Source organism: Nomascus leucogenys, chromosome 6 (genome assembly GCF_006542625.1).
Source record: "Nomascus leucogenys isolate Asia chromosome 6, Asia_NLE_v1, whole genome shotgun sequence".
Lineage (NCBI taxonomy): Eukaryota > Metazoa > Chordata > Mammalia > Primates > Hylobatidae > Nomascus > Nomascus leucogenys.
The window spans coordinates 56,515,940-56,542,212 of NC_044386.1; the positions used below are offsets into that span (position 1 = coordinate 56,515,940).

Consider the following 26,273-nt stretch of genomic DNA (forward strand, 5'->3'; position numbering starts at 1 on the left):
GACATGGCTTCTCCCCTTTCTAGGTCCTGTGACAGCCATCTTCCTATTACTCACCTTCGGGCTCTGTATTTTATTTTATTTATTTATTTTTTTGAGACGGAATCTCACTGTCACCCAGGCTGGAGTGCAGTGGTGTGATCTTGGCTCACTGCAAGCTCCACCTCCTGGGTTCACACCATTCTCCTGCCTCAGCCTCCCAAGTAGCTGGTACTACAGGCACCTGCCACCACGCCCGGCTAATATTTTGTATTTTTAGTAGAGATGGGGTTTCACCGTGTTAGCCAGGATGGTCTTGATCTCCTGACCTCCTGATCCACCTGCCTTGGCCTCCCAAAGTGCTGGGATTACAGGCATGAGATACTGCTCCCAGCCCAGGCCCTGTATTTTTAACCTCCTTGTCAAATTTGTTTCCTCCAGGATCAAGGCCATCAAGCTACAGATGGTCTTACAAATGGAACCCCAAATGAGCTCAATTCACAACTTCTACCAAGGACCCCTGGATCAACCCACTGGCCTTTGACTGGCCTAAAAAGTTCCCCTCTGGAGGACACTACAACTGCAGGGCCCCTTCTTTACCCCTGTCCAGCAAGAAGTAGCTAGATCAGTCATCGCCCAATTCCCAACAGCAGTTGGTGTATCCTGTTTAGAGGGGGGATTGAGAAGTGAAGCCAGCTGGACTTCCTGGGTTGGGTGGGGACTTGGAGAACTCTTCTGTCTTGCAAGAGGATTGTAAAAAGCCTTGTCCCACCCCGGCATGCACCGCCTCTCCCAGGCCCCGCCTTCCACCCAGTGTCCTGGACCCTCGGCTGGGCAGCGCCACCAGAGCAACCACACATCCTGCACATTCCAGGCCACACTCAAGATCCAAAAGAGCTCCATGGCAGCAGCGGCCAAGCCCAAGAACCTCTCCCTGGTGGTGCATGGACCAGGCGACTTGCGCCTGGTAAGCCGGGAAGGAGGGTGGGAAGCCTGCTGACCCTGCCTCACTCTCCTCTGAGCCCAGACATAGTCCTGACTTCCCACTTCCAGCCCAGCTCTGGCCCCGCACCTTAAGCACCCTGGCTGCCCAGATACCAGTTCTCCTCAGGATGTGGGGGCGGCAGGTAGTGGCTGTTGCGAAGGGCAGGGATCTAGTTGTGTGCCTCTGAGAACCTAGCCCTGTGGCTGGCACGTGGCCGGTGCCCAGGATGGTTGCAAACTGATTGAATGAAGCTTTCTGTCCCCTTTGCCAGCTGCAGATTCATAGTCCAGCCTCTTGTCATTGACCTTTTCAAAGAAAATGCTAAGGCTGTCTGAATTATCCGGGCAGACAGTGCAGAGCAGAAAGGGGGGCCAGAGGACACTTAGAAACATCAGAACTTCTATTTAACTCCCTTGCTTGGGACTGATAAACCTCCCTTGCTGGATTATTATGATCACAAGAGTACTCAGCACTTAGTACGTGCTCAGAAAGTGCCAGCTGCTTCTCCTTTCCTTCCAGTCTAGGCCTCCATCTCCAGAACTCCTGGTGTTCCCCTTGCCTGTGCCAGACTTCTGGACCTTGATAGTTCCCTTGTCTGTAAGGCTCCTTCTTTCCCTAAGTCCCTATCTGGTTCACTTTGCAGCAGTTTTTCTTTCTAATCCCGTGCCTCTGTCCCTTTAGGAGCATTCTGTATGTGTGTCCTCTGCTTTAGACCCTGCCTTTTGCTTCCTGTTTTGTGGCACCAAAGTTTAGGGAGTGGCTGAGTCAGCACCCTGGTCATGCCAAGGCTCCCTTGACAAAGTTCCCCTCAGACGGGCCTGGGATGGCAGTGGGTATGTGGGACGAGTGCCAGCCATCTCTGCTGCTCCCCTGTACCTCCTTTCCCTCAAAGTACGTGTGTCAGTATGTAAATTGCAGTAATTCAGAAGCTTATCCAGATTAGCAGTTCTTGAATATTTAGGAATCAGTGGTGACCCCTCCACAGAATGCAAACAGACTGAGTTTGGCAACAATTTCAGATTGTTCAAGGACTCCCTTTAAGCTGCTCTAAGCCCCTCTATAGAACCCTTGTCCCAGCTGACTCTCCATCTCCTCAGTTGAAGAAAGTACCATACCCAAGGTAATAAGTTTTGTTAGTTAACAGAGCCATGACAAGGACTCAGATGTTCAGACTCCCCATTCTAGTGCTCATTCCACTCTTTGGAGCCTCTACCCAAGGTCCTGAATTAAAGTGAGGCTGTTAGCGTTTATTGTTGCAAATGCCAGATGGTATTATGAGGAAGGGAAAGTGGTCCAGCTCTACACAGCTTGCAGAGTGATTTCCAACTCAGTACTTCATTCTACAAACATTCACTCGTGAAACGGTGCCTGCCATGTGCCAGGCACTGGGCTGAGGGCCCAGAGAGGAGGACGCAGCCCCTGCTCCCAAGTTTACTGAGGGAGGCAGACAGATAAAGTCAACAATTGTGACAGAGCCCGAGAGCTTTGATGGAGGCCTCAGAGAGAAAAGACCCCACAGGGAGGGGCCCTTGGGCCTCTATCTGCTCACAGCCTGCTTAAAAGTCATGCACCTAAGGTGCAGAAACACAGTTAAGTTCTCCTCCATCTTAACTCAAACTCATGGCTTCCACTGCTCAGGCAGACTACCTCTACTATAGTTCTGTAGACAAAGCTTTGAAGATTAGAGCAGCAGCAAACTAACCTTGATCTCATCAGCTTTGCATTAGAACCCACTCTCTGACTGGATTAGGGGCTAGGCTGGGGTGGCTGTAACCTGAAGTATCTAGAAAATATGATGGGCTAGAGAATTTCACCTGTGGTTGTGTGCTGGAACACTAGCTGGGTAAAAGAGTTCAGAGGAGGATTTAGGAAATGACACCTAGGCTCAGTTTGAGAATGGGAAGTGGTAGGGTCATTTACTAGTCAGAGTAGATTAAAATGATGAGATCAGGTTTGAAAAGTTGAGTTTAAAATGTCTCTGGAGGCCAGCTGTGGTGGTTCATGCCTGTAATCCCAGCACTTTGAAAGGCCAAGGTGCACAGATCACTTGAGGTGTGGAGTTTGAGACCAACCTGGCCAACATGGTGAAACTCTGTCTCTACTATAAATACAAAAATTAGCTGGGTGTGGTGCCGCATGCCTGTAATCCCAGCTACTTGGGAGGCTGAGAATCGCTTGAGTCTGGGAGTCAGAGATTGCAATGAACTGAGATCGCACCACTGCACTCCAGCCTGGATGACAGCAAAACTCTGTCTAAAAGAAAAAAAAAAAAAAAGAAAAGAAAAGATGTCTCTGGGACAGGACACAAGGTGCCTTTGAGAAATTTCCTTGGGTGCAGGGGTCTGGAGTGCAGGGATCCTATCTAGGGTGGAAATGTAAACTCAGGAGTCCTTTGCTCCTCTACTGAGCAGTACTGCACTGCCCCCCCCCCCGCCCCACCCAGGAGGCATTTGGAAATGTGTCTGGGAGGCTTGGTTGTCACAATGACTGAGGAGCACTACTGCAGATTTTATTCAGTTCATAGCACTGTCCTGCATGACAAAGAGTTGTCTGGTCCCAAATAGTGCCCTATGGGGAATTGTGGAAGGATGAGCTTGCCTGGGCTGAGTGAACCATGTAGAGTGGAGAAGGAAAGAAGAGGAGGACATTACCCTGGAGAGAGCCCCAACACTGGAGGGGAAAGGGCAGAAAGAGTTGTCAGCAGAGGAGACCCACTGTGCTGCCTCAGGTGCACCTGCAGCTCAACACAGACCTTCTGGGCCCTCGCCACTCCTTCTCAGGCATGGTCTTCCACCAGCACCTCCACAGGGCCCACTCCCACCCCCAGTGTGGTATCACTGCTCCTCCACCTTTTCCATAAGACAGATAGGCTCAGTGGCTTGGGTTTGGAGTCAGTAGTGAACCAGAGATATCAACTAGGAGGAACAATCCTGGGGAAGCTTTGAGGGGAACCACCCATTTTCCTCTCTGCAAGAGGACCAAAATGAAACCCAGGATTTCCTGGGCTTAATAAATTGTCAGGGAATGCATTTTGGGGGGAAAAAAAGCCTTGGTTGGATATGAACTACAAAAAAGATAAGGGGAAGTGGGGAGAATTTGACTGTTTTCTTCTTTTGATGTAAGACCACCCAGCCACAGATTAAAAACCCTTCCATTTCTGGCTGGCTGGGGAACTGAAGCCCAGCAAACTGTGGCCGGTTTAGGTATATCAGGGGCAGGGTCTGCTAATAAAATGGTTCAGTGCCTCAGGAACTCCTATGAAGGGAGTTGTTTGGGGAAACTCTCATTCCTAAAATCTTTTCAAAAAATGTATAAATTTTCAAGGGAAAAGTGTATCATTTAACTTACATCATTATTTGCTTTCCAAAAAGTGTATAAATCATTCCTAAAATCTGAAGCAGGATTCCAAAGTGTTCTGAAGCAGGAAGCAATGGCTCAACCCTTCTCAGTGCTGCCTTCCTACTTGAGGTAAGGCCAGGAACCAGCCAGCATCCAGGGCAGTGATTCTGTGGGGGAATGCGACCTGGTCCACTTTACTTGTCCCTTAACTGGCAGGAAGGAAACCTACCGCACAGCCTCCCTACTGCCTAGGGAGAAGGCACCATTCTCTTCTTTCTTGATGTATGGCTGCAGGGAACAAAAAAATAAACTCCTCGCCTACTAATTAGTTAATGATCACGTTGACCACAGCAAGGAGGAGCATTTATAAATTGGGTGGTAGGTCAGACACACACTAAGTCCAGTGGTTTTCTTTTATAATTAGGAGAACAAAATGAAACAACAATCTGAGACTTAAGGATTTTCGCTTTTCCCTTTATTTTAAGTAGAGAAAGTTTGAGAGTTGGAGGGAGGGAAAGGGACTGATGACCACGTTAATGTATAAAGAAGCAAACAGTGTCAGCTTGCTGGGGTTCTCTCTAAATGGGAATAGTACAAAGTTCCCAAACCAGGCTGGGGAGCCAGAGCGGGGTTTAGTCCCCGTTCCACTGCTGCTAGTTGTATGACTCAACAAATTATTTTCCTCTTCAACTTCCCAGTGAAATGGGGATAATGGTAGTATTCATCTTTGGTTGTATGAGGATTCAGTGGGACCAATTGTGCGTGTGAAAGGCCTAGCACAGCATCCAGCACTCTGTTAATGGTACGTGCTAACTGTGGAGATGAGCAGGAAGCCAGAGCCCCTGAGGATGGACACTTAAACCATTATCAGCTTAAAAAGAGGTGGACGGAGACCAGGGCCTTCAAACACAGAGACAGTTTTCCTAACCAAATTATTATAATGTGGGCCCAGGCAATAATCTTGCTTTCCACTGTATTTACCAGTTTAATTACTGTATGCCCCTTTGATCAGTCTGTAGAAACCCAGAAGCTTTTAATTAGGAAATGAATTATGGGTTCATGAAGTTAGAATATAATACAGTCAAATTAGTTTTTACCCCCCAGAAGCTATGTTTGGTGGTGGGGGTGGTGGGCAGCTTGTTTTTATAATGTAGGGTTCGCTTGAATGGTAAGGAAATGAGGGGAATTAATATGTTGACTGCCTACTGCATTCCAGGCATTTGCTGGGTACTTTAATACAGGGCTTTACAAACTGTCCACAATGAAGGACCAATTTTACTTTTTCCAGTCGGCCATGGACTGATATGTTTGCATCAATATATTGGAATGCTGTGTCACGTTAAAATGCTATAAACAGCCAGGCATGGTGGCTCAGGCCTGTAACCCCAGCACTTTGGGAGGCCAAGGTGGGCAGATCACTTGAGGCCAGGAGTTTGAGAGCAGCCTGGCCAACATGGCAAAATCCTGTCTCTACTAAAAATACAAAAATTAACTGGGTGTGGTGGTGCACGCCTGTAATCCCAGCTACTCAGGAGGCTGAGGCACGAGAATCACTTGAACAGGGAGGCAGAGGTTGCAGTGAGCCAAGATCACGCCACTGCACTCCAGCCTGGGTGACAGAACTCAAAACAAAAACAAATAAAAAAATTCTATAAACATTTCTAAATGCTCCTCTCAATTTCTGTACATTGCATTACAAATCAGTTCATCAGTCACCTTCTGAGTGCACTTTATCTCCCTTCTTCCTGAAAGCTGGCTCCTCCAGACTTCAGGCAGGAGCATCTGAACAGGGAGAAGTACAGGAACAAAACAGGCTCCACTTCCAGGAAACAACACCGTGGAGGGGATGTAGTCAGATTTTTGTTATGATCAGCTATATGAGGAGACAATAAATTAAAGGAAAAAATAATAATTTCAGAATGATGGGTTAAAGTTGTTTAATTATAAAGGGCAGAAAAAAATAATACATTGGCATCAAGTTTAAACATTACTCGGAGGTCCGTGAAGATATTTCTTGAGTTTTTGTCCATTGAGGCAACGTATTATACCTTAGGTCAGAAGAATTGCTTTGACCTAAGCATTTTTAAATCCTCTTGTTTATTTTTAAAAATAATTTGATAAATCTATATCTGTAATACAGCACATTCAAAATGTCCCCTCCTTGCTGTCTATACTTTACTGTTAAGATTTTGGGGTGAGAAGCAGATTGTATGATGAGAGGGCATGAACATAGGCAGCTCAGATGGTCTTGGGCATCATGTCTGTTTCTCTGAGCCAGCTGCTTCTATGTGATCAGATTAAAGGCGCTGATAGTCATGAATGAGCAGCTGGATTAAACCAGATTACCCTGATAGTGACAAGATGCAGGCCACTTAACCCTTACCAGTCAGACACTTGCGAGTGAAAAGAGAATCTAAAACTCCTCCAGAAAAAGAGAAATTTGATAGTAGCAAGTAACCCAAAGAAGCATCTTTCTTGCTTTTATCTTAATTATGTTTTAAGAATAAAACAAAACCCAAACTGGACAAACCATTTCAAATTCAAAACAGGAAATTAAATCCAGCAAACACTCCTGCCTCCACCAACAGCTCTGCAAAGGCAATGCCTTTGTCTGTGAAAGACCACGAAGCACAAAGGCAGCATCTCCCTCTCAAAGTGATAAGCTTTTTCTTGGCCCCTTCACCAGACTTATGGAAGGGGTGCCTTGTCTACTGGGCCTACTGTGCTCAACCCCTTGTGGGAGGGAGCACATGAATGAGCGAGTGCGGGATCCAGCTGGCCAGCTGCTCCAGGCACTGGCACAGGAGCAAGCTCCTTGAGGGGAATGTGGCAGTGCCCAGGTGAGGGTGTCCATGACCCCTAAGCCCCAGAGGAGCTGTTACAGTGCTCGTTTAGTTCCACCATCTGCAGATGGTGTCATGTTAACAGCTCAGTTGGCCCCTTGCCTCCCTGCGTGGGGCATGCCACTGGTGAGGGGCAAAGGGCCAGTGTGACAGCCTTTTCTGGGTACCTGCACTTGGTGGGCCCTGAACTCTTGTCCAGTGTCCAAGAAGAATGAGGTCACACAGATGATTGAAGGATGGTGAAGGTGGAGAATTTCACTGAGCGATGAAAATGGCTTTCATCAGAGAGGGGAACTGGAGAGGGGATGGGAAGGGCAGGTCGTCTTCCCAGAAGTCAGGTTGTCTCTTCCCTGAAGTCAGGCCATCTCCCCCTCTACCAACTGAGTCTGGGATCTTTATAGGCACAGGATTGGAAGTGTGTGTTGATTGGTTTGTGAGTATGCAAAAAAAGTTAAAGGGAAGATGCCACTCAAAGGTGGGCAAAACAGTGTAGAAAACGACTTAGGAAAGGTTAGGTGTATGTAAAGTAGGTGAAGGGTGGGGATCAATCAGAGGAATGTGTCCAAACAGGAAGACAAGTTCTCGATCCAGTCCCAGGATTTAACTTGTAGCTTAGCTTTCAGGCTTTAAACTGTCTTCTACTTGGAGGTGGAATTTCACTGGGTACCCACCCCATCTGCCTAGGCATTTGGCCACCTCCTTTCACTATCAAAAGCAGGAGAAGAAGCAAGCAATATCACAAATAGGATTTTAACATTCTGTAACAGCAGCCCTATTCTAAGGGGAGATACTAGAATTATGCATGTAGGGGAAATTTCTCTTTAAAACTGCATGGCAGAAATTAAGAAGGAGGAGAAATATGTACACATAGATACAATATTAGCATCTAACTTAGAAGTCTTTTAGTGTGGCTGTTAAAGCTGGCAGTTTTCCCCAAATCAGGTTTACACTAAGAACATTAGTTACCAGGGAAAATAAATTCAAATTTTGCAAAGTAATATTCAACTCAACAATTTTTAAAAACACAAAAATATTCAATTACATAAACCTGAACATAGTGAGCACTTATCAAGATCACGGACAGACTAGAGCATCCAACAAAGCTCAGAGACTTAGAATTTTTGCTCCATATGTAGAACCATTTAATAAGATCACGTATGGTTATGTTCATACACTTTGATTTAGGAGGAAATTTTAATATATTTATCCCTGATGAAAATTAAATAGTCCTTAACTATCCTGTGTGGGTTCAATGCTAGGTTCTGGAGAAGTGCAAATGAGAGAAAGGAGTCACCTCTCCAGCCTGGTTAGGACAGGGGAGGCTTCTTGCAGGAGGTGATGCCTGAGCACCAGTCCCAGTAACCAACTCCCTGTTGAACAGCTGTGATGTCAGGTTCCAGCTTACTTGTGCTGACTCCGACCAGGAGCCCAGAGGTTTCACAGTAATTCAATGGCCAATTAAATGTGAGGCTTTCACATACCAACAATCATGCAAATATATTCAACACACACAGGCAGTGATAGGGGAAGTCAGGGCGGGCATGGTGGTTCCCACCTGTAATCTCAGCACTTTGGGAAGCTGAGGTGGGAGGATCACTTGAGGCCAGGAGTTTGAGATCACCTGGGGCAAGACCTCGTCTCTACAAAAAATGTGAAAGGTAGCCGGGTGTGATAGCACACACCTGTAGTTACAGCTACTCAGCAAGCTGAAGTGGGAGGATCGTTTGAGCCCAGGAGTTCGAGATTGTGGTGAGCTATTAATGTGCCAGCCTGGGCTACAGAATGAGAACCCATCTCTTAAAAAAAAAAAAACAGAGGGAACGAACCATGGCAAGTAGCTCCAGACACCAGCACGCTAACTGATGAACCGATTTGGATTTCCCTTGAAACAACAAAGTAGGAGGAGTGTTGTTGCTGTTCTTCTCCCAGCAGAACTTACGGCAGCCTCTGTTGGTGAGGAGGAGGCCTCAGAGTTCTCACAGGCAGAGCTTCTACAGGCTCTCGGCCATGGTCACTTTCTTTGCTGTCTTTATACTCTGCACAGGAATGTCCACTGTCATATCTTAGCCACCTTTTGGCTTCACTTTCTTATTTTATTTTATAAAATTAATTTTGGAGACAGGGTTTCACCATGTTGCCCAGACTGGTCTGGAACTTCTGAGTTTAAGCAATCCACCTGCCTCGGCCTCCCAAAGTGCTGAGATTACCAGTGTGAGCCATCCCACCTGGCCTTGGCTTCACTTTCTTGTCAAGTTTTGGGGTTGCCTGGCCACAACAGGTGTTGTCATATCAGTCCCACATACATATGCTTATCACTTTGAGCAGTCAGCAGTTTCACTGTGAGCTGAGTCACTTATCATTGTGACTCCATTTTGTTGGTGGAAACAACCCAGATGTTATTCAAGTAATGAACATTTTTTAAATGTGGGATATAGATATATAATGGAATATTATTCAGCCCTGAAGAAAAGTTTTGTCACATGCTGTGTTAAAAATAAACCTTGAGAATATTATGTTAATAAAAACAAGCCAGTGACCAAGTGACAGATAGTGTGTGATTCCACTTATATGAAATAAGTAGCCAAACTCACAAAAAGTAGAATGGTGTTTGTTAAGGGCTGCTGAGGGGGTAAAATGGGCAGTTGTTACTTAAAAGGTATTCCGTTTCAGATTTACAAGACATAAAATTCTAGAGTTCTGTTGTATAACAATGTAAATATAGACAACCATATTGAATTATACACTTAAAACATTTAAGATGGTAAATTTTATGTTGTGTATTTTACTGCAATATATTTTTATAAAACAATAACAAGAAGAAAAAAAAAGACTCCATTTTGAGGCATTTAGAATCACAAAACATTATTATATATCAATAGCCCCACCTGGATGTCCCAAGCATATCCAAACCTAAGTGTCTCGTAATTCTTGTAGGAATTTGGGAGTCATCCAGATGCCTCACTTCCCACGTCCTGCGGGATCTGAAAGAAGGAGAGGGATTAGGCAATGGGAAAGGGTGAGTGTGGTGTAGTTGGAGGTAAGATGGAGGCATGGTGGCCACCACGTGAGGGGTTTAGGAGTCTTCAGGGTCACTGGCAACTTGATACAGATTTGCATTTCAGCAAGATTGTTATCAGCAGAACAAAGTTGAATGGAGCCAGGAGAGCTTGGGCTGGAGACCAGCTCATTGGACCTTGGGAGGACATTCTACCTCCTACTTTGACCTCAAGTTTGCCAGGACCAACGCAGCTAGAACAAAGACTCTCATGACAAAATAGCCAATTGGGAAACCTTTGAATTTTCCTCCCACCCTCAAAACACCCTTCAGGCACTCAAGGGAAAGGGAAAATGGAAGGGGAAAGGAAGAAAAACAGGGTCTCTTGGGCTCTGCAGGTGTGCAGGGCAGCCCTCCACAGGCCCACAGGAGGCTTGGCAGCAGGGAGCAGGTGACTGCTGTGCATCTGGGATGAGACCAGCACCTTCCCCATACTCTGCTAGCCGTCCCCCACCCTAAGACAGTGGGAGCACATTGCACTCTTTCCACAACTGGCAGAGTCAAGCCTAAAAACTGCTAGAATCCCTTCACTTTCTTCCAAATTCCAGCCTTGTAAAGAGTGGTCAGATTTTCTTAATGTTGATATGAAAACCATGAGAATATAGTTGTCCTCGGTATCCTGGAGTAAGGGAAGAACTGGCTCCAGGAACCCTTTGTGGATGCCAGAATCCAAGGATTCTCAAGTCCCTTGTTTGTAATAAAATGGTGTAGTATTTGCATATAATCTACATGCATCCTCCCATCTACTTTAAATCCCCCTAGATTACCTCTAATACCTAACACAATGTAAATGCTCTGTAAATAATTGTTATACAGTATTTTTCATTTGCTTTATTTTTATTGTTGTATTGCTATTTTTTATTTTTTGAATATTTTTGTTCTGAGGTTTGGTTGAATCCAAGATGCAGAACATAACTTTTCCACAGAACAATTTAAAATACTTGTCAAAAGATAAAATTACTGCAATTTAATTTAAAAGATTTTCTTTGGCTTTATTTGCAATTCTAGAATTGGGCAACACTTCATTCCATAAAATAGCATGTGTTCCAGTGAGGTAAACGAGGAGGTTGGTTTTACAGACAGAAAAGAGCTAAAGAAAGCAGAAACACAAGAAAAAGCAGATTGGTCATTTCACTTATTTTCCTTGTAAGGTGGGAACAGCGAAATAGAACAACAAAAAAATAACTGATTGGTTAAGATCAGGTCTCTTCAGGTCGTTATTATTTTTTTTTTTGGTAAGGATTAAAGTAGAGGGAATTTTATTATCATGCTGACTGAAACTGGCCTGTTTGGGATATTTGGCTGTTGTCTCTCCTGATTTCTCTGAAGGTCATATAACAACTTAGTTTTGCTTCGATGATGTGGAACTTTAGTATGAGGGGCTCCATTTTGGGTTTTTAATTCTGTTCTCTTGGGGCCCAGTGCAGGAGCAAAACAGTGGCCTCCTGTAATTTCTATTTAACATGCTTTACTCTTATCAAAAGGACAAGATTGTCCAGGGTTGTTTCAACCATAGTGTGAGCTAATTATGGAAAAAGAACTTTGATTTTACTTCTTTTGTAATAAGAGTGAACGTATTTACTGAGTCGGCATTCCCTTTCATGATTATCATTATATGAAGGAGGAAATTGGGGCACACAGGGGTTACATAACTACCCTGAGGTCACGCAGCTGGTGGGGGAAGCCTGGGTTGGGTGTAAACAGGCAGTTCCAGAGTCTGAGTTCACTGTGCCACTCAGGTTGGCTGGAGGAGGGAAAAGGCATCTTCCTTCCATTTCTCCTTGTGTTGAGGCCGTTGCTACAACCCAAGCAAGACATGTTGAGGGAATCAACTCAGTTATGCAGGTGGAAGTAGAGGAAAAGGGGCCAATGACGACATAGCTAGGAAATATCAACTTAGGCTAATGTAAAAAATGGATTTAGGAAAAGCAAGATAACATTTAGTATGTGAGAGGTACCTGAGATGATTCCATGTCCCCACAGAGAGTACTTCCGGAAGTATTTCCATGAGTTACTTCAGGAGTGGGCTGGTGGGGCAGTGGGAGGAGCTGAAGGGGATAGAAGGGAGAGTATATATGTGATTCAGATATGTATTTCTGACTTGAAGTGAAATATGCTGGAAAACTCACACAACTATGGTACAGTTACGCAATTCCTTTTTACCCTCTTGTGTAGTCACTCATTAAAAGATAAGAAATTCGGCCAGGCACGGTGGCTCACACTTGTAATCCCAGCACTTTGGGAGGCAGAGGCAGGCAGATCACTTGAGGCCAGGAGTTCGAGACCAGCCTGGCCAACATGGTGAAACCCCATCTCTACCAAAAATAGAAAAAAATTAGCCACGCAGCGTGGCATGCACCTGTAATCCCAGCTACTCAGGAGGCTGAGGTGGGAGGATGGGAGGATCACTTGAGTTCAGGAGGTCGAGGCTGCAGTGAGCCGAGATCGTGCCACTGCACTCTAGCCTGAGTGCGGTGACATCTGACATCAGGGATGGCTGATGAGTTACATAAATAAATAAATAAATAAATAAATAGAAATTCGTTTAGGAAACCTTGAATATGATTGAGATGACAAAACCTTTGGGAATGAGAAAAAAAGGAGCTGTGGAGATAAAAGTGAAAGTTCGGGATCTCAGAGAAGCTAAGAAACTTTGGTAGATCAGAAATAGGATAAATGGAAGAGTATCTGAGACAGAAAAAGAGATTAAGCAAACAGAGGATTGTGGCCAACATCATGGCAAGGAAACATGAAAAGCAAGATTTTTAGTAACCGTGCTGTAATAACTTTCTAAAACATTATGGTCTCCACAGTGTGCTTAGGGCAATATTTACAAACCTACGGGCTGATGTTAAAATGGTTTTGTGCTCAGGTAGCATGTCTCCTACAGAGACAGGAGGCAGTAGACAAACCTGAGGTGTAAGGGTAATTAAAATCAGCAAGAAAAAGAATGGAAAAAGAAAGTTGATGTGCAGGGAGAGGAATTTATTTTAACTTCTCCATCAAGTGTGTTCCGCTATAGGCACAGCACAGGGTGTGGGCACAGCACCCTCTAGTGTCTGGGAGAGTCACTGCACCTTTGCTGTGTGGTAGGAGCACAGTTGTTCAGCTCTGTTAACTTGAATAAATATTTACAGTAGTTTTCTCTCTAGTGACCCAGGGCCTACTTGGTGTGCCTGACTGTTGTTCTAAGCTTTAGTCTTACCACCTCTCCACCTCCAAATGGGGCGTTCAGGCCTGGCCTGGCTGGAGGCAAGGCTATGAATTGTATGCTGTGGAACTGTCTTTCAGTGTCTGTGAATTTGCCTACTAGTGCCTTTAGCAGGGAAGGTGGGGTGCTCTCCCATGTTTGAAATAAAGGCCTTAGTCTTTAGTTTCAATTTAACCTGCAGGTTAACATTTCACGCAGTATAATGCAGCCATAAAAAAGAATGAGATCATGTCTTTTTCAGGGACATGGATGAAGCTGGAAGCCATTATTCTCAGCAAACTAACACAAGAACAGAAAAGCAAATACCACATGTTCTCACTCATAAGTGGGAGTTGAACAGTGAGAACACATGGACACAGGGAGGGGACCATCACACACTGGGGTCTGTCGGGGGATGGGGGGCAAGGGGAGGGAGGGCATTAGGAGAAATACCTAATGCATGTGGGGCTTCAAAACTAGATGACGGGTTGATAGGTGCAGCAAACCAGCGTGGCACATGTATACTTATGTAACAAACCTCAGGTTCTGCACATGTATCCCAGAACTTAAAGTTAAAAAAAAAAAAATCCACGTGGTATAACAGAAGCATCACTTTACACAGCGGTCCCTGATGTCTGATGTGGGACCAGCAACAACTTTGAGGAAGGTTTTGGTGACAATCAGCTATCATGAGGTGGCTATTTCTAGACTGCTTCCCTCCCTCCCTCCCATTCTCCCTTCCTTCCTTCCTTCCTTCCTTCCTTCCTTCCTTCCTTCCGATGTAGCCAGTCTAAATTATTAAGAGATAAAAAACTCCCTTAAGCCCTTTTGCCCCCATAAGGCTGCTTTGGATGCAGCTCCACCATTTACTACCTTAGTGTTACCATGGGCGGGTTCCTCAGTCTCATCATATGAAAAAGGGACAATAGTAGGATGTACCATGTGGGGTTTCTGCGAGTATTAAATGAGGTAATGCCTATAAAGCACACAGTATCTGACACGAAGAAGCCATTGAGCAATGTCAGCTAGGCAGCAATAGCATGAAAGCTTTGAGCTTTGTTTCACTGGAGAAGAGGTTCAAATTAGCACTGAGCCTCTTCAACAGAAAGGGCTGGTAACTTGAGATGAGTGAAAACCTCTGACCTAGTTTGGAAAACACTAGTTTGGATAGTGGTTATTTAACAAGTAGAAACACTTGAGTTTGGGGCCAAGCAGTGTACCTGATGCTAAAGAGATGGAAGGCGTGGTCTTTGGCTTCAAGGTTCTTATTATCTTGCTAGGAAAAATAAAAAGCCACTGATCACTAAGCACAGTGACAGTACTGAGCAGCATTTGTCTAGTGCCCTTTGGTGTTGTTTAGTGTGGTGGGGCTGCCTATAAAAGCAGCTAGATAGGCCCTTTTGGAAGGAGGTAAGCATTGAACAGTGCCCCCTCCCAGAGCTTTCTTCATGGGGCCCAGCTCTGACGTTCTCATCACTTGTTTGGCAGCTCTTTGCACCACCCCTGAAGGAGAAAAGACATATTCCACCTTGGGCCTACAGCAGAGTACCGTGGAAGCAGGCTTCATCCACTCTCTGGTAGCATGACCTTGACCAAGTTATTTAACTTCCCAGCTTCGAGTTTCTCATTTCCAAACTAAGTGCTATGGTGAAGATAGAGTCCAGCCTACTGTCTGGCACATGGCAGGTGCTGTGAACATTTCCATCTCTCTCTGTCTCTCTTTTTTTTTTTTTTTTTTTTTTTGAGACACAGTCTCGCCCTGTCACCCAGGCTGAAGTGCAGTGGCACAATCTTGACTCACTGCTACCTCCATCTCCTGGATTGTTCAAGCAATTCTTCTGCCTCAGCCTGATGAATAGCTGAGACTACAGGCACGTGCCACCACGCCCGGCTAATTTTTGTGGTTTTGATAGAGATGGGTGTCACCATGTTGGCCAGGCTGGTCCCAAACTCCTGACCTCAAGTGATCCACCCGCATCAGCCTCCCAAAGTGCTGGGATTACAGGCATGAGCCACTGCGCCTGGGTACATCTCTTTTCTTGATTACCTTCAAAGAATAAAATGAACACTTGGATTTGCCCACTCAGTGGCCTTCCTTGTCACTAGGACTTTCCTAGCCCATTGACAATGAGGAAAGAAGGCTTAGTAAACAACACTACTACAACTACTGCTGCTGCTGCTACTACTACTAGCTGTGAACACCAGAATAGCTCAGATTGCTTTTGAACCTGTGAGAGGGGCCAAAATGCAGGTCTTATGTGTTCCCAAGGGGCCCCTAAAATGCCACATGGGAAGTTTAGGAAAAGAGGACCAGGTATCAGTCTTCGTGCTGATGTAAAGGAAAGAGGTTGGCAGCACAGACACTTTCTCCTACCTGTCTAGAGGGAAACATCCTCACGTGCAACTGTCGGAAACGCCTGCAACCTTTCCCTGGAGGAGTTTGTCAGACCAAACAAATCTGTATCTAAGAACATGTTTTTCCAGGAAGGCAGGATCTGATATGGATGGCAGATCTAGAGACCCAAAGATCCCTTCTGCCTAGAGTTACCTGGACTGTGCTTTTTCCTTAGTCCTGGCGAAGTTGCACCAGTGGGTGGGATGAGGTCAGCAATTAGAGTCAGCTCTTCCTCGGTTAGGATTGTGCCTTCGGCTTGTAGGCTGTTTCCCAGGGAGGGAACCCAGCGTCAGAACTTTATCTCACCCTGTGACATGTCACTAGAGACAACAAGTGTGGTCCTCTGTATGCTCTGTGAGTATGCTGGGCATGCTGCTGTTGGGTCCGTCACTGCGTGATGCAAAAAAGTGATGGAGGGCTAGGCAGGTGTGTGCAGCGTGCCATTTAGCGTATCCCCTCAGGCAGGCACCCAGGAGCAGTGTGATCTGAGCTTGTGTTAATTCTAAGAAGAAATAAACTAATGATGAAACTCCAATTGTTTCTAACAGAAAATGTTCATAAGGTAAAGTTATTATGCATGCTAAATGATTTTTTTAATTTTGTTTCTTTTAGGAGAACTATCCTATCCCTGAACCAGGCCCAAATGGTAAGTTCTTGGGAAACATGACTTATATTTTGTTATTTCCTGTTGTTTCCTTTGGAGTCACATGTATATTGTTCCCTTACCTCTCTTTTCCTACTGTTTATTACTTTCGTGTCCATTAAAAATCTATGCTTTTGTTAGGCTGAGAACAGAGTCTACTGTCCACAGCATGACTTGGTGGGAAATTTATCTTGGCTGCTACATGAAATAAAAAGAATAGTGATAGAATCAGAAAAATTACCGCACCAGACCACTGACTTGTCCCAAAGAGTTTTTGATGTGAAGTATATGGACCAATGACGGAATTCTTCCTCTTTTGACCTAATGACAGTGTACTCTCTCTACCAGAAGCTGCTGTTGGAGTGGCCAAGTGTCCTAACCCTAACCCAAACTTTGAAACGGAGTGAGTCTACAGAACTTAATCTTTAACAAAGGGAGCATCATGCCAGCTTTCCCCACTCCCCAGGAAGGCCAGTCACCGAAGTGTGGGGCAGCCCAGGACCTACTGTCCAGTGGGGGTGGGAGGAGCTGCATGAGGCCCTGTCCCCTGCCCTAATCAACCAAGCACAGAAAGTGAGTGAGCACACTGGGGCAGGGTTTCCAGCACCTTTACTCCACTCCTTCCAGGCCTCTCACTTGCTAAGCCTGTGGGGCTTAGCTGACATGCTGACACCCAAGGTGGCATCTGCAACTTCCCAGCTTTGGGTTTCTCATGTACAAACTGAGTGCTATGGTGAGGATAAAGTCCAGCTCACTGTCTGCACATGGCAGGTGCTATGAACATTTCCATCTCTTTTTTTCTGTTGGCTTGGGCAGATCCGTGCTGACAGCTTTCTAATCCCTCCCATCCCTGGAATTCCACTTTGTCATAATCATGCAGGACCCTGAAGTGAGGCTGGGGACAATGGGCAGAGTGTCTGTAGATATTCACCCTCCCCCTCTCACACCTAGTCAGGTCCCCTTTCTGCCCTTGAGGAGTTGGGGGTGTCCTTTCCCACTTTGTCCTACCTCACGCCAGAACCGCAGCTTCTGGGTGAACATCAGATCGAAGGCAGCTTTCCTGGTAGATCCAGAGCTTTGCTACTGAAAGGTCAGTTGGGTTATCAACTTGTAAGTGGTAAGAATATAGACTAGACAGAATATAGCCATTCTATGGGTGCTGAGTAAGTATTGCATAGTTAGGGTTCAAGGATTTTCACCAAGATACCATGTTCAGAGAAGTGAAAGAATTACCTCACTGTGTCCTGAAAAGTTGACTGTTGATTCCAGAAGTGGCCAAACGAGGGCTGTCTTGGACCCAGAGTACAAGCTTGGCTCCTGGTACAGCTTTTCTCCCTGAAGCAGCATTCTGCTCGCACTCTCGTCTCTTGCTCCACTTGCATTTGAAGGGAAAAGAGTGCATTTCAGCGAGTGTTCTAGCAAGTCAAATCTAATCTCTCACTACCAATTGCTACTTCAAGAGAGGAAATTCTGAGATGATTTTCCTAACTCAAATGACTTTTCCCTGCATTTGACCTGAGAATTCACCCTGCCATTTCTTACTCTCTTCACTAAAACTAAGGAGGAAGAAAGTTCTGAAGCGCCACCCCTGGTAGTCTGTGGCAAGTGCAGTGCATAGCAGAGATGTGGGTCTCTGTCTTTCTAAGGCAGAGTGTTTTCAGGGAGGTATTCATAACCATCATCTCAGTCAGAGACAGTGGTACTTATTGGTACTTATTCCACCAAAGGGGCTCAGTACCATCATTATTTTAAACTTAGAAAACTGGCCAGGCGTGGTGGCTCATGCCTGTAATCCCAGCACTTTGGGTGGCTGAGGCAGGCGGATCACCTGAGGTCATGAGTTCGAGACCAGCCTGGACAACATGGCGAAACCCTGTCTCTACTAAAAATACAAAAATTAGCTGGGCGTGGTGGCGCACACCTGTAATCCCAGCTACTCGGGAGGCTGAGGCAGGAGAATTGGTTGAACCCGGGAGGTGGAGATTGCGGTGAGCCAAGATCCTACCATTGCACTCCAGTCTGGGTGACAGAGGGAGACTCTGTCTAAAAATAAATAAATAAATAAATAAATAAATAAATAAATAAAGGAAGGAAAGAAAACAATAGGCATGAAGAACTCAACTTGATAGTTCACAAAATGTTGCCAAGCTGAGATTCTACCAGACCTTTTCTCATAAATAGATACGAATCACGCATAGCATATTAATTGTCTGGAAAGTTATCTTTTGGAAAATAGTTTGTTCTCTTAAGTGGTTGGTACATTTCATCCTACTAATGATATCTTGTTTACCCAGTGTATTGGTCAGTGTTGTCCAGAGAAGCAAAACCACTAAGATATACGTGTATGTATGTGTATGTGTGTGTGCACAAAGGTCAGGCTGGAAATTCAGGTAAGAGTTGATGTTGCAGTCTTGAGGAGAATTCCTTCTCCTTCAGGAAACCTCAGTCTTTGCTTTTAAGACCTTCAAACTGATTGGATGAGGCTCACCCACATTGTGGAGGGTAGTCTACTTTACTCAAAGTCTATTGGTTTAAAAGTTAACCATGCCCAACACGTATCTTCAAACAACCAGGCACTATAGCCTAGCCAAGTGGACACATAAAATTAGCCATCACATGTGGAAGCCTGTTTGCCTTGCGAGACTTAATCAGGGTTGCTATGGAGCTTGTTTTCCTCTATGGCCTAAATTGTGTACCTGGCCTAGTAACCCAGCCCTCTCCCCTGGGCAGAGGGAAATCACTAGGTCACCTCAGAGTGATAGGGGTTCTTCCCTCTCTCACTGTTTTTTTCTTCCTTTCTTTTGTCAGAGGTGTTGCTGAGGATGCATTCTGTTGGAATCTGTGGCTCAGATGTCCACTTCTGGGAGGATGGTCGAATTGGGAATTTTATTGTGAAAAAGCCCATGGTGCTGGGACATGAAGCTTCGGGAACAGTCGAAAAAGTGGGATCATTGGTAAAGCACCTAAAACCAGGTCAGAAAGGTCCTTCGACTTATGTGTTCATTCAACACAAATATGTGTGCATGCTTTCTTTGGGCCAGGCCCTCTGTTAAGCTCTGGGTACAGCAGGGAACAAGACAATCTTGGTCCATACTCACATGGATCTTACCTTACACAAGAAAAGAGGGACCTGGAGCAGACAGATAGCTACTCAGTCACCATGTGTTAAGGGCAGTAGAGGAGAATGCAGGGTGTGCTTAGTGTATTTTACCCAGACCCTTGGTTCATTTGAGGAAAGGACAATTAATCCAACATCTGGAGCCAAGTAAGAAATAAGCCAGGTAAAGGGCTGGAGAAAACATTTGAGGCACAGGAACTCAAACTACCTTTACATGCTGTGAACCACGGCCTTGGATATAATGTTTGATTTTTATTAGATGGCTGGGAAACCACCATTATTCTTCCTAGATTTGCTTAATTCATTTTCCCAGAGGGAGAAATTCTCAGCTGTGGCAGCCTGTGTTGTTCCCTGATACCATGAATTAAATCCAAGTTGTCTTGGCATAGTTAGCTGTTGGCTTTAACCTTCCTTTACTGGTGAGGCTGCTGTGCAGCCTGGAAATAAGGTCCCCCAAACATTATTTGGGGGAAGGTGGAGGTTGACAGGAGCCCCCATCCTGTGTTAGTTATAAAGTTCTCTGAGCCCAACCACATGGAGAGGGATTGACCAGCTGTGAAGAAGTCAGGCATGTGTCTTGTTTAGGGATGTTAAGTCATTCATCATTAGCGGAAGTCAAGAAGGTTCCTGTAGTGTTATGAGGTTATTTCATAGTGGAATGTTTATAGCTTCCAACAGCCACTGATGATCGGTTCTCACCTGTGGGACAAAGTCTCTGACTATAAATTATAACAAAGAGTGGGGTTCTCTAAATGTAAATTATAACAAGGGTTTAGTCAGTTGTCTACAATGAGCTCAGTCTTATGCCACGAGCCTTGAGGGATATAGAAAAATGAGCAGATATGATCCCTAGATGCTTAGATCTATATGGAAACACTAGATGTCAGGCCCTTCATAAATACCAGCAATTAGACAGCAAGCCCATAGGGTACAATTAGGTGTGGGAAAGAATAGGCTTTAGGAGATCTAAGGGCATTTGTTGTGGGCAGAGGTGGTTAAAGAGTTCATGGAGGAGATAGGTCTTTGAGCTAGACATCTAACAGTAGTAACATTAATAAGAAGGTGGCTACTATTTATTGATTTGCTACGTTAGTCTCCATGTTAAACACTTAGATGTACAATTATTTCTTTTTTTTTTTTTTTTTGACGGAGTCTCCCTCTGTCACCCAGGCTGAAGTGCAGTACTGCGATCTCGCCTTGCTGCAACCCCCCACCTCCTGGTTCAAGTGATTCCCATGCCTCAGCCTCCCGAGTAGCTGCGATTACAGACATGCACCACCACACCTGGCTAATTTTTGTATTTTTGGTAGAGACAGGGCTTCACCATATTGGCCAGGCTGGTCTTGAACTCCTGACCTCAAGTGATCTGCCCACCTTGGCCTCCCAAAGTGCTGTAATTATGGGCCTGAGCCACTGCGCCTGGGCTATTTATTTCATTCTTGAAACAAATCTATGAGATAGGCATTATTATCTTCATTAATTGAAGAAGAAATTGAAGCCTGGTTATTGCCCAGGGTCACTCACTAGTTCGTCTCAGAGCTGGGATACCCACTCTGGTCTTTTGGACTCTAGAGCAAGTGCTCAGAACCACTGGGCTACCCAGCATCTTCATACTTGAGAAAGATTTTATATTTGAGTTATTGAAGAGGTCAGAGCTAATATTCTAGTTAAGAAGAAGCGAACAGGCTGGGTGCAGTGGCTCAGGCCTGTAATCCCAGCACTTTGGGAAGCTGCGGTGGGCAGGTCACTTGAGGTCAGGGGTTTGAGACCTGCCTGGCCAATATGGTGAAACTCTGTCTAAAAATAAAAAAATTAGCCAGACATGGTGGCACGCGCCTGTAGTCCTAGCTACTTGGGAGGCTAAGGCAGGAGAATTGCCTGAACTCAGGAGGCGGAGGTTGCAGTGAGCTGGGATTGTGCCACTGCATGCCAGCTTTCCAGCCTTCGTGAGAGACAGAGCGAGACTCCATCTCAAAAAAAAAAAAGGAAGAGAGCAACAAAATTATAGATGCAAGAGTAACACATCTGGGTGCAGATAAGTCTGTGCTGCTCAGAGCAGAGGTTTTGTGTTGGAGAGTTATTGGAGATGATAAACATGCATAATCTTTATAAAAGTCCCCCTTTAAAAAGCACTTGGCTGGGCATGGTGGCTTACACCTGTAATCTCAGCACTTTGGGAGGCCGAGGCAGAAGAATTGCTTGAGCTCAGGAGTTTGAGACCAGCATGAGCAACAGAGGGAAACCCTGTCTCTACAAAAAATAAAATTAGCTGGGTGTGGTAGTGTGCACCTGTAGTTCCAGCTACTCAGGAGGCCGAGACAGAAGGATCACTTAAGCCCAGGAAGTTGAGGTTGCAGTGAGCCATGATTGCACCACTGCACTCCAGCTTGGGTGACACAGCAAGACTCTATCTCAAAAAAATAAAATAAAATTTAAAAAGCACTGTAAAACTGTGAAATGTCATGTTATCATAATATAATCATAATTAGAAGGTAAAACTGAATAATGTGAAAACTCCACCTGATTATGGAGGATCTTGAAGCCTAGGTGGAAGAATTAATCCTTAATGGCATAGGCATAATTTGCAGAAAGTTCACTAGACAGGAGAGAAGCAGAGGGAGTCAGAGGAGATAGAAGGAAGAGAAAAATATAGACATTTTATCTTTTTGAGACAAAGTCTCACTCTGTTGTCCAGGCTGGAGTGTAGTGGTGCCATCTCAGCTCACTGCAACCTCTGCCTCCCAGGTTCAAGTGATTCTTGTGCCTCAGCCTCCTGAGTAGCTGGGATTACAGGCATGCACCACTACACCTGGCTAATTTTTGTATTATTAATAGAGACTGGGTTCACTATGTTTACCAAGCTGGTCTCAAACTCCTGACCTCAGGTGATCAGCCCTCCTCGGCCTCCCAGAGTGCTGGGATTACATAGGCATAAACCACCATGCCCAGCTAAATATAGACATATTTTGGTGGTCATAAGGATTTCTGTGGGTCCTTTTCTTAGGATACAAAATTTGGATTTAAAGTTTTCATATGTTAACTTTGACTTAAAATTCTAATCAACTAATCTAGAAAGAAGGCCACAACTCATCAAATATTTCCTAATGTTCATTTACAGAATTTAAACATATAAGTCAGCCAGGCACAGTAGCTCATGCCTATAATCCTTGCACTTTGGGAGGCGTATGTGGGCAGATCACTTGAGGTCAGGAGTTCGAGATCAGCCTGGCCAACATGGTGAAACCCCATCTCTACTAAAAATACAAAAATTAGCCAGATGTCGTGGCGTGCATCTGTAATCCCAGCTATTCAGGAGGCTGAGGCAGGAGAATTTCTTGAACCTGGGAGGTGGAGGTTGCAGTGAGCTGAGATCATGCCACTGCACTCCAGCCTGGGTGACAGAGCAAGACTCAGTCTCAAATAAACAAACAAACAAATAAACAAACGTCAATAACTCTAAGGCATGGAAGCATTCCTATTTTTTTTAAGACTAGTCAAGTGCAGTAGTGAGAAGCGGGGAAAGAGTAGAACAAGGAGTATTATCTGTAACTGACTATGAACAATCAATTAAGATGATGCACTACCTTCAGACCAGCCTTCACCACTTATTTTAATGAGCACTAACTATGTACCAGGACTCTACAGTATTCTGTGAGTACTTTCAATACAAAAAGACTTAGGAAAAATAGCTTATCATGTCCCTGCTGAATAAGGCCAGACCTTCCATGGCCTCAGTAGGCCTCACCAGGTTCCTAACATCCTCTTCAGGCTCCAGAAGGCCCAAACACTAGTACGGAGGTGAGCGGACAGTCAAATCTCCACAGCTTATCACTTGACCACCCGACCTTCTGTTTCCTCATCGCTAAAGCAGAGATAACACCATCTTTTTGGTTTATGGTGAGGGAAGGGAGATTTTGTGATGTGCCTTTCCTGGTACCTGGCACACAATGGGCATTTGGTAAATGGCAGGACTGGATCCCCCATTATTAGTCAACTCTATTCTGTGTAGTAGGTTTAAGCGCCTCTTCCCAGTGGAGTTTGTCCATCAGACTTTTCCTGAATAACCAGGTACTGAGGCAGGATAAGGCCTGTGGGTCCTTTCCTGGGCTCCTGCCACATGGCTTCCTGCCTCACTGGCGTTCAGCCGTGTTGGTCTCCAGCTTATTCTTGGCTGCTAGAGAGATTTCTGCTGTTCCCTGTGGACAGCAGAGTGCCTAAGCTCAGGCAGGAGGGTCCGCCAGGGTTTCTAGTCTGGTCTCTGATTAGCTGGTATGGGTCACTCCCCAAATTCAGACAGAGTTTAAATCCAATTGTAACTTTGATGTGTAGCAGCAATACCTGTGATATTAAAATCCCCTGTAAGTCTGCTTTCTGTTTTCTGCCAACATGGAGGCCATTGCTGTATTGACAGTGTATTTGGAGTTCCCCTACACAGGGCTGGGTACCTGCATGAAGATGAACCATCTAAACCATCCCAAAACCTCAGGATGACTATTTGTCCTCAATTACTCCTACCTCTCTCCCTTTCCTTTACAACAGAAAAGTGCTACTGTCTTTAACCAACTGCTTTTACTTGTCACATTCCAGGGGAAATTTTTGCCAATAAGTAATGCCCTTCTAGATACTAATGACATTTGTGTTCCATGGTTTGTTTCCCCCCAATCCACAAATTCTATGTTTAGCAATAAAAATTTGTCTAGCACAACACTAGACACTATGAAAAAATAATTATGGAGCAGAAGACTGACTAATCCTGAGGCATTCCCATCCTTGATGAGGAGGCAAAATAGTCATGAAAAACAACTAGGGATGGACGTGGTGGCTTACACCTGTAATCCCAGCACTTTGGGAGGCCAAGGCAGGAGGATTGTTTGAGCTCAGGAGTTTGAGACCAACCTGGGCAACATGGAAAAACCCTGTCTCTGCAAAAACAAAAACAAAAATCAGCCAGGCATGGTGGCATGCACCTATAGTCCCAGCTACTTGTAAAGCAGTCTAGGGTCAATATAGCAATCTCACTGTCTGAGGTGTTATCCAGAGTTCTTTGTCTCGTGACCAGGAAAATTAAGGAGTGTAGACACCAAGGGTGAGGTTGCAGTGAAAGTTTAATAAGTGAAAGAGGAAAGCTCTCAGCAGCAGAGCAGGGGACCTGAAAGAGGGTTGTTGTTTTACAGTTAAATACGAAGGTTTTTATAAGAAACTTCCCTTATCTGTGTAGGTGCTGTGTAACTTACCTTATCTGTGTAGCTACCTGTGTAGCTTCCCTTATTTGTGCAGCTGTGAGCATGTCTTAGGCAAGCACAGGGTGCAGCTTCTCTTGCCTGAGCAACTACAGGCATGTTTTAGGCAAGCCCCCACCCCAGCCCATGCAAGTTCTCATGGAGCCCACTGTGTACATGCCCAAAAAGGGGAGGAAACTTTTTCCTGGGAGTCCACTGATTACACAGAGAACCAAGGCGTTTCTATGTTGGACCTCACTCCCTTATCTATGTCTGTAGCTTGAGTTTTCCAAGCTGTTCTTTATATGCCTGCAGCTTTTTTCCAGACTGCTCTTCTGTTTGAAAGAATTTCATCAAGGGCCTGCCCTAACTGTCCACCTGTTTTTTTTTCTTTGTCCTTCCTCACTTGGGAGGCTGAGGCAGGAGGATCACCTGAACTTGGGGAGGTCAAGGCTGCAGTGAGCTGTGATTGCACCACTGGACTCCAGCCTGGGTGACAGAGTGAGATCCTGTCTCAAAAAATAAACAAACAAAAAAACCAAAGAAATATACACAAAAAAACCCCAAAAAACCAGCAATGAGAAAACTGGAAACAACCAGGTTTTTTCCATCAATAAGAGAATGGCGATACTGACTGTGGTATACTCTTACATTAGGCAAGCACAGGGTGCAGCTGCTCTTGCCTGAGCTACTACAGGAACACTATTCAGCCAGGAAAAGGAACAAACTGTCATTTGTTTTTGAGAGTCTTGCTCTGTCACCCAGGTGGGAATGCAGTGGTACGATCATGTCTCTCTGCAGCCTCAACCTCCTGGGCTCAAGTGATTCTCCCGCCTCAGCCTCCCAAGTAGCTGGGACCACAGGCACACACCACCATGCTTAGCTAATTAAAAAAAAATTTTTTTTGTAAAGATGAGGTCTTTCTATGTTGCCCAGGTTGGTCTCGAACTCCTGGGCTCAAGCGATCCTCCTGCCTTGACCTCCCAAAATGCTGGGATTATGAGATTATAGGCATGAGCCACCACACCTGGCCAGACAGTTAATACCACAACAACCCAGATCAATCTGAAAAGCATTAAGCTAACTGAAAGAAGAAAGATACAAAAGAGTATCTACTGTATGATCCCATTTTTGTGCTATGCTAGAACAGGCAATACTAATCTGTGGTACAAAAAAAATCAAAACATTGGTGTCCTCTGGGAATGGGAGTGGGGATTGACTGGGAACAGATACAGAGGAATAAGATTTCTGAGGTAGTGGTAGTGTTCTGTATCATAAAAGGGATTTGCATTCCTAGGTGATACCTTTAAAAAAGAACCATAAACAAATACTGAACTCTAGTTAATGATATGCAGGCTGAAGCATTTAAGGATGAAGTATACTGATGTCTGCAGCCTGCTTTGAAATGCATTGGAAAAGAAGATAGATTGATGGAAGGAGACAGAGATGAGACGGAGGGGTAGATGGATAGATATGTGATAAAGTGAACATAGCTAGATGTTCCTTGAAG

The 26,273-nt window shown here is 45.0% G+C and overlaps 1 protein-coding gene across 1 annotated transcript in view; it reads left to right on the plus strand.

Moving 5' to 3' along the window:
- Positions 1 to 877: 877 nt before the first annotated feature.
- The window catches only part of LOC100594471 (sorbitol dehydrogenase), a 48,604-nt gene continuing 23,208 nt past the window's right edge, over positions 878 to 26,273 (plus strand). The window contains exons 1-3 of the mRNA XM_030814147.1: positions 878 to 943; positions 16,396 to 16,429; positions 19,235 to 19,399. Of these exons, the coding sequence (XP_030670007.1) occupies positions 878 to 943; positions 16,396 to 16,429; positions 19,235 to 19,399 (265 nt within the window). The remainder of the gene's footprint in view (positions 944 to 16,395; positions 16,430 to 19,234; positions 19,400 to 26,273) is intronic.